The sequence below is a fragment of the Chironomus tepperi genome, unplaced genomic scaffold (genome assembly GCF_022539635.2).
Source record: "Chironomus tepperi strain 1889 unplaced genomic scaffold, CSIRO-AGI_Ctep_v1 contig_137, whole genome shotgun sequence".
NCBI lineage: Eukaryota > Metazoa > Arthropoda > Insecta > Diptera > Chironomidae > Chironomus > Chironomus tepperi.
In genome coordinates this window covers 161853-177067 of record NW_027226259.1, presented here as the reverse complement: position 1 = coordinate 177067, position 15215 = coordinate 161853, and the positions used below count along the sequence as shown (strand labels likewise).

The 15215-nt window shown below is 32.3% G+C and overlaps 3 protein-coding genes across 8 annotated transcripts in view; 2 read left to right on the top strand and 1 right to left on the bottom strand.

The window, feature by feature from the left end:
- The window catches only part of LOC139087884 (serine-rich adhesin for platelets-like), a 39391-nt gene extending 33488 nt beyond the window's left edge, over positions 1-5903 (top strand). For 3 of the 6 annotated variants that reach the window (XM_070636841.1, XM_070636842.1, XM_070636845.1), the window contains 3 exons: positions 1406-1519; positions 1708-1783; positions 2059-5903. In XM_070636841.1, coding sequence (XP_070492942.1) covers positions 1406-1519; positions 1708-1783; positions 2059-5903 — 4035 coding nt within the window. The remainder of the gene's footprint in view (positions 1-1405; positions 1520-1707; positions 1784-2058) is intronic. The other 3 variants (XM_070636848.1, XM_070636844.1, XM_070636843.1) reach the window with 3 other exon arrangements.
- A 452-nt stretch (positions 5904-6355) lies between these two features.
- Positions 6356-13670, top strand: LOC139087888 (smoothelin-like protein 1). Its single transcript, XM_070636854.1, has 7 exons — positions 6356-6497; positions 9426-9497; positions 9577-9664; positions 10661-10817; positions 12472-12517; positions 12583-12688; positions 12915-13670. The coding sequence occupies exons 2-7, from the start codon at positions 9431-9433 to the stop codon at positions 13036-13038; spliced, it is 588 nt and encodes a 195-aa protein (XP_070492955.1). The 5' UTR covers positions 6356-6497; positions 9426-9430; the 3' UTR covers positions 13039-13670.
- Art8 (Arginine methyltransferase 8) lies at positions 13654-14865 on the bottom strand. Its single transcript, XM_070636853.1, has 2 exons — positions 14666-14865; positions 13654-14607 (listed from the first exon to the last, which is right to left on the bottom strand). Exons 1-2 carry the CDS (start codon positions 14792-14794, stop codon positions 13678-13680), a joined length of 1059 nt encoding a protein of 352 aa, XP_070492954.1. The 5' UTR covers positions 14795-14865; the 3' UTR covers positions 13654-13677.
- Between the last annotated feature and the right edge of the window lie 350 nt (positions 14866-15215).

The window sequence follows — 15215 nt, the reverse complement described above, 5'->3', positions numbered from 1 at the left end:
ATCTATTCCATTAACACCAAGTGGAAGCTGCCAATTTTTGGAAGCCATATGGCCGCCAAACATTTGGGTCGCTCGGGAAAATAGGAAGTAATAGCGGATTTATTGGCAATCAAATGGATAATTAGTGTCACTTTTTCATCAGACATTCTGTATATTCCCTTGATGATGTTGTGCTAGGACAGTAATTAAATAAATATTAAGTCACGTTTCAGCTGTTCTGCAATAAGATATTCCTCAATGCAGATTTATTGGACATTTGTCAATTTGTATGCTGGGTTGACTGATGTTTTATTGCTGTGTAAATGAATCCAATTCCAAAAATTCGTGCACTTCTCCCTCACAGTCAAAGATTTTGCTTTTAAGTAAAGCATGCTCTATGGCTGTTTGGATCTAGCGAAAGTCTTAAAATTCCATCCATAAATAAAGATCCCATTGCATAACTGGATCTATAAATGCACAAAAATTCAATTCTAAATTCCAAAGCCTACCAAATTTAAATAAATATTCCAGCCAGCAACAAAATAAAAGAAAATAAGTTAAACGAACTCTATAAACATCCCATAAAAATAGAATCCTTTCAATACAGACTGAAATCGATAGACAATAAAAATAAAAATAAGTCATGAAAAATTTGTTGAATGATCGGAATTCTCAGTTCAGTTTAAATTGATCACTCCAATGTATCGGTTCATAATAGCGGTTTTGTTAAGAATTTTCCATCTCGTATTTACATCGAGTCTTAATTTTTTTAGTCTAAGTGGAAGCGTAGACGATGAGATTGAAGTAATTAAAAATTTTAAATTTGGAACTGCTATAAAACTGTTAACTCAATTTATCAAGTCAGGAAATCTAGAAAACACTATTCTAGATCATAGTAGTCGGCAAACTATAAAACAAGCTTAAAGTCGATAACATTAAAAATTGTCCGAATCGAGTCCATAGCCGACAACTTGAAAATAATCAAATGATTGAGCTTTTGGGGTCAACGATCATAAATATAGGTCAAGAGTCAAGCAATCTAGACTACAGGACTTTATGGCAATTTAGCACAATAATGATGTATTCAAGCTATTTACATGCATAGCTTTCATAAATATTGAGTCTATGCCAATAAATCCTAATGATTTTATTAATCGTCCATGTCATGTGTGCTACATTATGGAAGTTCAAGTTGTAGCACAGATGGATGAAGTTATCCTCAAGTAGTCAGTCTGGTTACCTAGGATTTAAATAGGTTTCGAATAGGAACTGCATGCCAGCATTTTAGATGCGCAGACCTACAATTTTGGGCTGTACCTTGTAGTTGGTCTAAGGCTGCAAGCCTACAATTTACGATGATTCCTAGACTTAAATGATAAAATTCAGCATAAATCTCTAATCAATTCCCAACTTTTTTCTATTGTAGAAATCATCTGCATCGAAAGCTACAACAAAGACAGTGACCTCACATTCATCATCAGGATCAACAAAAGCATACGATATTAACGACATTTGGGACGTTGATTTATTAAAGAAAATTGTAAGTCAGAAGCAGAAAGTGTTTCAAATGTTGATTTATATGTGCTTCACATCTGAAACACTTTTTCTTATTTCTTCGTGCTGTATTTTTCATGATCATTAATTAAAATTAATTGTTCTCAAAAACTATGTGCTGTGAAATAATATCATAATGTGTGTTAATGTCATCCTTACTATCTAACTATGCAGTTGGACTCAGCAACAAATTACGACGATCGTAGGAAAATTCGAGAGAGAATTCGTCAAGTGATGGCTGATAAAGAAGGTATTGTATTGACATTGTCATGGCTAATGTACTCCTCAAAATTTTTTATGTCTCAATTTTAGTTCATTCCTCCTTTTTGATCATCGATTATTGTGATTCATACGAAATTAGACTTCCTTGACATTTTTTTGTTCCTTGTGCGATCTCATGATTTGAAACTTTGTCGTGTCTGAATGTCATTGAGTTCTTTGATTCTGAAACGAATTTTTTTTCTCTTTTTTTCTTCCTTTCTTTTCATTCTGTCGATCGATTACTTATTAAAATTATAATTGTAGCTTGCGCAGAATTAGTAAAAAATTTAAGTGCTGATTTGGAGGTTGAGAGCAACGCCAGCAGCAGTGGAAGTAGTCTACATCGTGTAAGCGACGATAAAGTTGAATCTACGGAAGAGGGTGAGTCTTCTCTACTGCTATCGCTTTTACCGGGAATACTACAGAATCCAAAATATAGAAATTTATCGGCACGTCAAATATTGACATTAAATTTAAGTCGAGCTATAGCTCAACAGTCTAAGGATTTAGCAACACATAATTCTCCTACTAAGATGAATAGTGAGCATAATAATAATAATTTAATTGATAATAACAATGATCGTTTAGGACATGATTTTCCTATTGAAGACTCAGGTACTGAGAGTGGGGAGGATTTACGATTATTAGCGGCTAACATACAGAACAATATCGGCAATCATATGGAGGACATCACAAACAACAATCTCAGTGACAATACTTCTGAGGAGCCAGAGCAGCAAAAACATGTAGACACATTAGGAACTGATTTATTAACGGAAGTAACTGCGGCACTTGAAAAGTTACAACAATCTATGAATCTTGGTGAAATTGATTTAGACCAGAACAAGAAAACAGCACTTCTGTCCCTTGTTAATCGTCTTCAAATTGGATTGATATCAAATGATAAGAAAGTTGAGTCAAATATTGAATCAGCAGATTCCGCTGTGAGTGTAACAAGTCCAATGTCCCCGGAAAAGTACGGAGAAAGTAATGACGTACGTCGTGGGTCAGGTGGAAATGTACACAGATTTAATAAACGTAAAAATCGTGCAAATCGACATACCGTAGGCGTAACTCGCGAGGAATTAGCAGATGCAAGAAGAATTATTGAGGAATTGAAATTTATTGAAGTTAAAAATGTTGAACCAGTGCCTGAGCCAAAAGTTACAGCAACTTTTGTGAATTCAGCACCAGGAGTTTATAATGGAATCCTTACAAGACAAATTTCAGAGCCAATAACATTATTGAGACCTTCACAATTTGTTCCAAAGGAAGCTCAAGTTAATGGACAAGGAACAGGAAAGCACAAAGTTTTATTTAAACAATCAGTCAGCTTGGATCATCCAGTTCCAATTTTAAAGAATGTTTTAAATAAGGAAATTGTCCCAAAAATTGATCGCAATTTAAGTGGCGGTAGTTCCAATAATAGCGTCAACAATAAATTTATAAATCATATAAATAAAGTGAATGATGCACGAAGTGATGAATCTTCATCAAGTGATGACGAGGATGACGATCAAATGATCAATACGAAATATTACAATAATAAGAATCTTGCAAATACGCAAAACGGAAAGTTCAGAGCAAAAGAAACCTTTTTGCGCAATCAACAGATACAGGAACAATTAGTTGAAAAATCATTGAATTATAGCTCTGGCGATGAAAGCAGAGATACCAGCAACACTTCACGTCAACCAAAATATATGAGTAAGAAGATGAAGATGAAACGTGCAAATACTGTGGATATACCAAAATCATACAGCTTCGTTAATACTTTTGACCTTATGCATAAAGATACATCTGATAATGAAACATCCAGCAATACATACCAAAATCGTACCAATGCTGGATTAAAGACAACTTTCACAGCTGGAAATGCACCAAATCCACCAAAATTCACAGCTAAAACTGAAAATGATAAGAAATTCTTGGCATTCATACAGAAACAAAACGCAAATGTTGTTCCTACATACGTCAATCCAACAGCAAAACGTAATGAACCTAAAACATTAAACTGGACAAATAAGTTTGGAAATCTCAAGACTAAGTTTGAAGACACCAGAACTGGATCACCTCCAGCAGCTCCAAAGACATCTAATGCTGCTGCAAACTTCTGGAAAAATATTGAAAAGGATAAGCCAAGTGCTATGGTGTCGCCATTGCCTGCTGTTCCTATTAAGAATAGTCAACCATATATTAAGAACTTGCCTGTATCGACGGAGAAGTTCCCATGGAAGAATGTTGTTAATGAGGAACCAAAGATCATCAAATCTGAGGAAGCAATAATTGCTAAGAAGAAACCACTGGCTGATAAATTTGTTCCTAAAGAGCAGCCACCAGCACCAACATTCAAATCAATTCCTGAGCCAAACAAACTTCCAGTCTTGAAACCAACGACAGTTAATAATTTTTCACATGCACCATTGTCAGCTTTTAAGCCACCAATATCACGTAAACTTTCAAATAACTTCAAACCCATTCAAAATACTGAGGAAGTCGTCAAGAAGCCCATGCCAACCATTACCAATGGTCTTGTTAAACAAATGGCTGAAACTGGATATAATATTAATGACACTGTAGTAGCTCCAACTAAGAAACTTGCATCATCACCAACACGCTCAATTGCTACTTTTGATACAACCTTTAAGAAGGTAAGCAAGCCTGCAGAGCCAAAGACTGAATCAAAACCATGGGCAGGACAACCAAAATCTGATAAAGTATTGAGTCTTGCTGCTTCCAAATTCGAGAATGTTCCAACTGTCCACTTCGGAAGTCGTTTAGAGGAAGAGCCAACTGTGAGATTCAGGAGCAATCCATTGTACAATGGTACATTTGAGAAACGATCATCATTGCCAACAACTGCACACTTAGCTCAATACAATAATTCATTCGATCCTATCCAAAGAGACACAAAGAATACAACTTCATTGATCTTGCCAAAGGAAGCAACATTTGTGATTACAGACTTTACACAACCTACATCTGTATCCACATTTGCACCAAGCGAGGAAATTCCAACAATCTTTAAACCAACATTGCAGCGTCAAGATTCATTGACAAATCCAAGTAAGGAACCATTAGTTTTAACATGCGATCGCTCTGTGATTAGTCCAAGGGAACCAAAGCCAGTTGAATTTATTGCTTCACCTCCAATTCCAACATCACCTCAAATATCAAATGATCATTCTATTGGATCCATTTGTGATGATCTTGAACATGAACTTGATGACTTGGGTGACTCAATTGAATGTCAAGCGGCTGTTAGTAAAGTCATGAAAGCTCCAATTGCCCAAACAGCATACACACAGAGTTCAGAACTTACATCTCTTGGTGGTCAGAAGAAGGAAAATATTATGATTCAAAGCTTACATGATTCACTTAAGAAGTTACAGCAAAAAAGTCCCACGCCTGAAAAGAAGCAAAATGATGGAATGAAACGTCTCTCGCAAGACTCATCGAATTCATCAATAGATTTTAAAATACTTAAAACGCCAGCTGTTCCTGATACGCATAATGAATCACATTCGAGACTTTCTCAAGATTCATCAAATTCATCAATTGATTTGAAGCTACCTCCACTTAAAATACCGATAGCAGCTGTGCCAGAAACAGCTTATAGTATTGTATACAAATCACCACCTAGAATTCAGGTCAAATCGCCATCAACAGATCCCCCACAATCACATATTTTATTCAATAATGTATCAAGTAAAGGACATTCAACTCATTCATTGTCAGTTCCAATAAAACCTCCAGTTGAACGATCAATTACACCACCTGGAATGTATGGAGTTCCTCAGCATCTCATTGATGCCAAACAGAAGACAGTCTCTTCTTATTTGATTCCAACACGTACGGAAAGTCTGAAAATTAAGCCAATTTCATTTTCTGTTGGATCAAAGCAATCACAGCCTGCTACTCGAAAGATTTCATTGCAAGTGAAGCCAATGATGAGTACATCAACAAAAACTGTAATTAAAGAGACACATAAGACAATGGGCTCATTGTCCAGGAGCAAGACAATGCCTAGTTTGGCAAAAGTAGAGCTTTTAGATGAAAGCAATATTGACGATGCATTTGAGGAGCTATTGACCTCATCCAATTTATGAATATAGTAACATTTTGTTTGGATATGGATTTGTCAGGTTCCTTTAAATTGGAATCTTTATGATAAAATTATTTTTTGCTGACTGTGAAGACGATGACACAAACGTGATGAAACATTCCGAATCTTATAACTTTTTATAATTTGCAAATTCATGCTTTGGATATTTCGTCAGAAATTTTATATTACAATTCTTTTTATATCTACGTGTTTGTAACAAGCCGCATGATCTACTAATACTTCTATCGTATGCTACAATCAAATTACTTATATTTATGGAGCTTCCTGACAATGTTTTAGAAAGGTTTCAATGTAACGAAATCAACTCTTTTTAACCAATTATCTACACACTTTACGGGACATGAATCCTACTTGTCTGGTTTACTTCAATTACTATAAACTCTCAAAAGAGCTTTTGGATACACATGATAATCTTGGAATATCATCATAATAAACTATGGAACAAATGTAATACAAAAGGTATCTCAAGTGGATATGAACTTGGAGAATCAAAACAAATCCCGGAAAAATTTGCAGTTCAGGAACCAATCAATTAATCGAACGAATTACTTTGCAAGTCAACTGACTTGATCATATTGTGAGTTTTGCATCAAGATTGAGCGTGTCTGACAAGCTTTATATGTTGTTGTTGTTGTGGCTATCCTAACCAATTTTACTATATATTCGTTGTTGTTCCTCTACTTGAGAATATTTACCCCGCATGTGATTTAAAATTTTTAATGTTTTTACATTATCAAGATGCTGTTTATGACTTATTAATTAATGTGTTGTGTGATTTATTAATAGCATATGAAATTTATAGTCAACACAAATCATAAAGAAAATTTTTTCCTCAAGGAAACTTCTATTCATGAAAATTATGAGCAATTGGAAATACTATGACGCACATTTGAAGACTCTACACAACTCATACATTTATACCAGACCAAACAATGTCCCATATCCTCATTATTACACTCTACAAAACACAATTTTCCACGTTTTTCTTGTTTTTGTGTCGTTGTCGGTTGTCGTTAATACTCTTTTATGTCTGCCTTTGTGACTTTTCCTTTCTTATTTTATCTTTTTTTGTTCCTTTATTTGATGTACACAATGAAATATTATTAATTACTCATTTATGATACATCATAAATTTAACTCAACTCATTCATGGGTGGCAATATTTTAATGAGGTTAAAGGCTTAGATACTAGTTACGTACTTACTTAATTTGAGGATGATGAGCTCATTAATGTTAGTTAGAATTGTCTGAAATTTGATATTTCTAGGAAAATTATTGAGTCATTTGAGACCATTTTGGAATAATGAGAGCTTCTATGCCTAACAGGCAATGAGTATGCTTTCATGGTACAGTAAGACCAATTCGGTATCTAAAAGCGGTCTCTTTGTCTGTTAGTACACTGTCTTCTAAACTAGATAATACAAGAAATTACTTGAGTGACACGAAGTATGCAAAGGAATCCATACTGAGCAGATAATATGTGTTCAATCACCGATATGACACAACGACTCCATTTAGCAGTAACTGGGATATCACACAAAATTTAGGTTCCATTTTAAATAGTACCAATATGGATTTCAAAGCCTACTTTTCCAATTTTGTCTTCTTTGAATGATCCTTTAATGATCACATAGGAATCCAAAATCTAAAGGAATTAATCAACAGCACCTATCAAACATAGTCTAAGCCTTTCATCGACCCAGTAATTGTCACTTATAAGATGTCATCAGCATATACAATAAACACAAAACATTTTAAAAATACCCAAATTATAAAAACATACGCGCTAAGAAAGACGGTCAATTAATTATAGCTTGATACGTAGAAGAACATTAATGAACATGATGAAATGGATGTTTCCCGCCTTAATTGAAGATTTTAGAGACTCAAGAGCCTCATTGTTTATACTTTTCATATGTTCTGATGCAAAAAAATATCAAAATATAAATACGCACTTAGTTCTTTACTACACACTATTGCATCTAAATATCCCATGTGAACGAACGTTCTTTTTTTGAGAAAAAAGATGAAAAATTTTAGAGGAAAATGTTGGCTCGACACCAAAAAAAAAAAAGTTTTTCTTTTCGTTCCTCTATTCTGATCATCACACATATAATAATAAAAGAACAACATTACATCTGCCTTCGTGTCTGCATATTCAAATTTTCAGTCTGTTTCAAATTCGACGAAAAGTATAAGCCATATTGACTGTTCAAAAGAAAAACTATATTTACGTCATAAAAAAATGACCGCTGTTGTTTTACATCCAGTAGTACACACTATATAGTTCTATGAAGGTTGATGAGATGCGATAATATTTTCGTCTTGTTTTCTTTCTTCGCATGTATTGCATATAAGCCTTTGAGCTCTCTTCCTGCTTCATTTATTTTGTTTCGATCGATCGTGTGTACGTTCTTCTTCATATCATGTCTGTTTTTAGGTCAGAAACCGATATATACTTTGTTTCGTACATAACTTTCTTATTTTTCCAAGAAAAATTTTCCTTATTGTCATTTTTCATACGAAAATGTTTTTAAAATTAGCTGCAAGTTCAAGAGTTTCTATGAATTTAAACGCATTCAATTTTAACGGTTTTTCAAAATTTGAATTTTAAAAGAATAGAAAAAATTTCAATGATTACTAAAAATTTTCCCACTTCGAAAAGTTTTTCTCAAATTAAATAAACAAATCCATCGATTTGAAGCAAATTCCACGAAAATAAATCATCTTTGGAATGGCAAAAGTCATTCGCAATAGAGTAGAGATCTCTAAAACTTCTTATTTTCATATTTAAACTCAAAGTTCAAATATTTTTCCACAAAAACGTGCTTAAAGACATTTTGATGCCTTGACTCGTGTGGGAGCAATTACATTATGTGTAATGAGAAAAATGAGATGAAAAATCGCTGCCTTTTCCTGATGAAAATAAACAAAAGAAAATTATTTTTATTATTATTAGTAGAAATGAATTAAGAAGACTCAAACTTTAAAGGAACAAATATAGAAAAAAGGAAAATTTTCACATAAAGATAAAAAAGAAAATTAATTATTGTTTCTTTGTGATCGCCGTCCGATCATCGTATTTGTGTGAACTGGGGTTGTTTTGCTTGCAATGTCAAATTTATGATTCCATGAAGTCATCTAGTTAATTATTTTATAACCTAGAAATATTCCTTTGTTATCATAAACTATCAATTGGCATAAACAATCTGATTCATAGGATTTTATGATAAAGTATCGTAAAACATATACAATAACAAATCACACTATCATCAAACAAGACCCGCAATCGCTTTTCATCGTGTGAATTAATTCGTTTTTTCGCTTGGCTTTACACACAATTTTTTTTTTATTTTTTCGTTGCGTTTATATTTGTGAGAAGTTTATTATAGATGAGATTTAACGTATAAGAGAAGAAAAAGACGATTTTTTTTTTCTTTATAAAATTCGACAACGAAACGAAAAAAAAATCTTTCATTTCCACAATTCTCTTTTATTTTCACAGAAACTATGACAAAGACCAGTTCAGAAGTGCAACAGCAGGGAGATCGAGTTATTAAAACGACAACCACAGAAGGTGAGGGTCGACATTAAAGTGAATTTATAATCTGATTATCTAATTATTTGATTTATTCTTACTTATCAATCCACTCCAGTTATCACAAAATCAACAATGCAACCACAGAAGAAAGTATCACCATTCGATAAATTCCGTCAATTAGATCGACAAAATTCCCTACCCAAGTGAGTATATAAAAATAGAAGGCATAAGACTTTCTTGTGATGATATCAATAAAGATTGATGGATATGGTCAGGTGTGATATAATAAGTGCAATCAAATGAAGAGAAAAAGAAAGAAAAATTTCGAATTGTGAAAGTGAAATTAATTAATTAAAATAATATAAATTAGATTAATTTGGCATTCAATTTCACAAGCTACTTAGATATAACTAACAGCTGAGATGCTAATAAATACAAAACAGACTAATTTCATATTTCTCATTAATTTTCCTTATCTGTGACTAATATGCATTAAATTTTACGATTAAATTTAATTCATTTTCGTACGATTGAGGTGGATATTTATCTTTGTGGAGGAATCACTGAGAATTTTGATTAAATTTATTGCAAATTTCTCTTTCCAATAATTTTTTTCTTACTTCAAAAGAAAATCGAATGATTTTTCTTCAACATTCCTTCAGATTTATTCACTATTCGAGAAAATTTCCTCCACTGATGGGAGTTAATTGTGAATTTTCATGGCCTACTGAATTTCCTCATTAACTGAATTTCAAAAAATTCAAGTTTTAGAAGACTTTGTTTACAAATTTTAGTACTTTAAATTTAGAATTTTGGTTTTGCGAAATTTAGCCTTTTAAATGACTATTCTTAGTAATTCTATCGATCATTCAATTGATTAAATCCTAAAGATTGATGCATCAATAATTAAAGTTGTTTGAATTGCCTAAAAGTACATGAATTCTGAGTTTATTGTTCTAAACTTGATCTGTACTAAAAAAACGAGTACTAAAAGTTAAAATTTCAATATTTTGAACTGTTTTGAACCTAAACTGAGTTTCCACGCCTTGAAAATAGTAACATGATCACAATTAACCTCCATCAGAAAGAGTAACCATTTCAAATTCATTAATTGAATGAGTGCGGAAGGATGAATATGAAAGAAAAAACAAAAAACAAAAACAAACAGACATTAAGAAAAACAAAACCATCTGTTACAGCTCACCATCGCCCAGAACACCATCAACCCCGACAACACCCGGAGGATCTAAAAATGGTCCAATGTTCTCCTTTACTGATCCAATTATCGCCAAAAAAGCATCCACAGTTAAAGAACAGTTATTGACATGGGCACAGATGAAGACGAAAGAATATGAGGTAGACGATTCATGCTTTCTTGTTGTGTTTTTTTTTTGCGTGTTGTGGACATATTTATTTTTTTTTTTTTTGCTGTGATTTTCATTTTATTACTTGTAATTAATTCATTCATGAGATGTATAATATATAATCCAACAATTTGTATTATTCTCTCTTCCTTACTTCCCCGCACACAATTTAAAGTCGTAGAAAGAATTGATAAATGGCTGTCAACTAATATATTTAAGAGGAATTAAAAGCCATTTTCTTACTCTATGCCTGGCTTTTCCCATTATTTTATTTTTAAATGGTGTATGGACTATGCATGAAATAATTTTTTTTTCCTGCTAACTTAAACTGACGCTATTTTTGTAGTACGGAAAATACTACTGCTTATTTTCTCGTGTTTTCCACTCTCTCTCTCTCTCACTCACTCTCTCATTCGCATCAAGTGGAGTTTCCACGTATAATTTTCACATCTTTTTTTACATCTCACAATGTTTTTTTTATGTTCCTCTTATATATATTGAATGTGATTATGAAAATGTGGGATTCGACGGATTTTTTACTCGCATTTCTTTTTTGCTATAAAATTTATAAGAAAGGAAACAAGTCGTTCTTTTAACGTTTGTTATACAGTTCCAACGTCATGTCATATTACATTATTATAATTTATCTTTCATATTTTGTCAAAAACAAGTCAAAAGTGATTAAGGAATTAGACATAAATTTCTTCGCACGCTTCTTGTTTTTGCTAATTTTTATGAAATTTTTAACGGTTTTAATAAATTTGAATTCTTTATTCAGCTGAATACTGCTGAATTAGAACATTTGAATTTTAGAAAATCGTTACAAATTTTATAGCAACTTAAAATATTGATTTAAAAATAAGTCTCAAGAGGCAATAACGAAAGTTTGTTATTGATGATCGACTATAAACAAAAATCAATGAAAAGACATTGATAATCGACCGCTAATTTGTTTAATTTCACTAACATAAATGAATTGAAGAGTTACTAACACGCTTGTAAAATGAGTTTAGTTAGTGCTAATGTGCTAAAATCATTAATTTGAGAGTTGTTGGTTGAAATTTGAATTTATTGGAAGCATTTGAAGCAGTGATGTCTAGAATACGCAAGCCAATCTTTGTGAGTGATTAGGTCAAGGTTAAAAATTCATGGTTAAGACCTCATCAACTTGTGCCTACTCTAAATACGTTCTCACCCTGAGAATCGCAGATCTAGCAAATCAACATGTCACAGAAAGGAAGCTCAAGGTCGTTGGCAAGAAAAAATAAATCAACAACCATCGATCACAAATTTCTGTTTTGACATAAGTGACTACATCACTCTTGCTGATAAACTTCATCTGTCTATGGATATATTGGCAAAAATTGATCAGTTCCCACGTGTGCCAAAAACAGAAAAGTTTTGGGGGTCATTCACAAATGACGTCACGTATTATTATGAGTTGAGTGATCTGTAGCTGCATGACATAGATTCAAATAATAGAAAAGGAAGCATGAAAATCCTATTTATAGATAAACGTCATTTGTGGACTTCCCCACTCAGACATCACTGCTTTAAATGAAGATGATATAAACAAGCAATTCATACGATCTGACAAACAAGACAAAAAATATTAAAATCATCTCATTTTTCAATTATTTTTACAGAACGTCAACATAGAAAATTTCTCATCATCATGGTCAGATGGATTAGGTATGCAAAATGACACCATATGATTGAATGAAGATGTAATTAATGAAATTTATTGCAATTTATAGCATTTGCCGCTCTCATACATCACTTTTTACCCGATGCATTTGATTATAGTAAATTAACACCAAAGGAGAGACGACATAATTTCACACTAGCATTCCGTGTTGCAGAGTAAGTCATGCACATGGCCTGAGCTCGAAGTTGACTTTGATTTTTTAGATAAAATCTTAGTCTACTTTGAGTTTTCAGATACAATCTTAGTCGACTTCGAGATTTGCATTACGAATTCGAGTGACAAAGCAGGCAAGGCAACGCCAAATCTGGTGCTCTGTCGACTGAGTTATGCTGCTCGGGGATTTCTGTATAGAAAATTAATTTAAAATTTCTATCTTTTCAGCGAAAAAGCAGGAATCGCTCCATTACTTGACGTCGACGATATGGTAATGTACAAAAAGCCTGACTGGAAGTGTGTATTCTGCTACGTGCAATCAATATATCGTCGCTTCAAGGATGAAATTTAGAAGCAAATTGTGTTTTTCATATAAACAATAGAAAAAATTTTTTTAATCTTAATGTCGTCTTTAATTGATTTTTGGCTCGCTCAAGAAATCATCAAGCAACAGTTGTATATTTTTAGGAAGAATCAGATGTTTTCCTCTCCTCTGTTTTTTTGTTAATTTATTATTCTCTACTTCTTTTTTTGTTTGAATTGAGTTACTATTCATTAAATTGTGATGTAGATGATGTATTAAAGATTTGATCTATCTGACGCGTTAATTTGATGATGATTTCGCTCCTTTTTTATACACACCGATGTGGTTTTGTTGATTTATATATATTTTTTATTATCTATGAATGAACATTTTGCTTGAAAATTTATATTTTTTAATAGATTTTTTTCATTTTCTTATGAAAATTAAAATTTTGAAGAAAAAAATTGGCAAGGTGCAGGTTTTAAAGAAGAAAAAAAATTATACTAACTACTCTATACCTTTACATGATATTCAAAAAAGCAGAACTCATCAATAACGCATAAAGTTAAAGATAAAAATAAATATGTGAAAGAACTAATCAATAATTAATGTTAATTAATAATTTTTGTATCAAACTGACAATCAGAACAATAATAAAGGATATAATTGTGACAATAAAAGGCTTTATTATGCATTTTCGAGATTATTTTGATTAGCTAGACTAGCTAAATGCGCTTTTGTAAGGATACATTTTGTCAAGTTACAGTCACATGGTAATGGATGCTGAACATCCTCACTTTCAGGATCTAAAATCTCTAATAAAATGTTATAACGTCGGAAATGTTCTGGATTTCTCTGGATTATTAATTTAAATGCAATTGGATATGATTTCTCGATAAATTCAATATTAGATGGAAGAGGTATGATTGTTTGTTTCCAATGTGTTGGTTCAACTTGTGGATGTGTCGATAAAACTACTTCATCATCATCAGAAGGGAATAGGACATCAAACCAAATGCATACTCCTTGAAAATTACCATTATTCTTAGCAACAAGTACTTCACTAAACTCAAATAAGTCTAATTCACTTGATGATATATCATTTAAATCCAGAAATGCCATCACTGTATCTTCACAAAGTAAATCATCATTTTTGATTGCCTGAATTTCTGGATTTCTTGACTTTTGTGCTCTCAATTGTTCCGCAAATTTTGTCATTTTAATGCCGCTTACATTATCCCAATCATCAAATAAGGAAGGTAACTTACAAGGTGAAATGTAAATAACAGCTCGATCAGGAAACAGAGCACCTCCAGGCTTTAAAAATCGCTCTCGAGCAAGTAAAACTGAATCCAACATACTCTCATGAAGTAGATAAAATCCCATCCATTCAGATACAATAATATCCACTTTGTCAATTCCTTCTGGAAGCTTAAAATCCTCAATTTTACAGTTCACAACTTCAATAACGTCCTCAAAATTGTTCTCTTTCACAACTTCCCTTGATAAATCTGCCAATTTTGATGCTTCAACAGCAAAAACTTTCTTTGCTCCTGCTTGTGCTGCAAATATTGATAATATTCCTGTTCCAGATCCTACATCCAGCACAATACTATTCTATAATAAACATTTTATTTTCAGATCGTATAAATTTTTGTATTAAAATGTTTCTTACCTCAAAAAGCTTCTTATTTGACATGATAGCATTCCTGTACGCTTCATTTCTTGGCTTGTCCTTAAGCATCAACTCGTGAACATCCAAATCCTCATAACTCTTGAAATATTCGTCGTTATCAACCTCCATAAATAATAAAAATTATTTTCACAATCGTATCGACAAGAGATGTAAACAAACTCACGTTGGTGTGCGTTGAGTTGAAGGGAGAAATGAAGAACTAAGGTGCAAATGGTTGTAGAGAATTTTTTAGAGCATTTGAATTTAAACTGAATTACAGGCTTAATTGAATTATCTCTAAAAAACACGAATGTATTGTTAGCCTGGTGAAATTAAATTAAAAGAAATGTTTGTTTTCTAACGTATTCTAAAAATTTAAATTCAAATCATAACATATTCATAGGATTTTTCCTGTGTGAAAGAAATTTATTATTTTTTATTTTTTTCATTTAAAATTTCAATTAGAATCCAGTTTTTGAGTTAGTAAGATATACTGATAAGTATTAAACAGTAATAATATTCAATCTTAAAATAGAAGAAGATTTTGTTA

Excerpts from the sequence above, each read along its gene's own strand:
- LOC139087888 (XM_070636854.1), top strand. The coding sequence starts at position 9,431 with ATGACAAAGACCAGTTCAGAAGTGCAACAGCAGGGAGATCGAGTTATT. Across the intron at positions 9,498-9,576 it reads TAAAACGACAACCACAGAAG|TTATCACAAAATCAACAATG; the intron begins GTGAGGGTCGAC and ends AATCCACTCCAG. Across the intron at positions 10,818-12,471 it reads TGAAGACGAAAGAATATGAG|AACGTCAACATAGAAAATTT; the intron begins GTAGACGATTCA and ends TTATTTTTACAG.
- Art8 (XM_070636853.1), bottom strand. The coding sequence starts at position 14,794 with ATGGAGGTTGATAACGACGAATATTTCAAGAGTTATGAGGATTTGGAT. Across the intron at positions 14,608-14,665 it reads CAAATAAGAAGCTTTTTGAG|AATAGTATTGTGCTGGATGT; the intron begins GTAAGAAACATT and ends TGTTTATTATAG.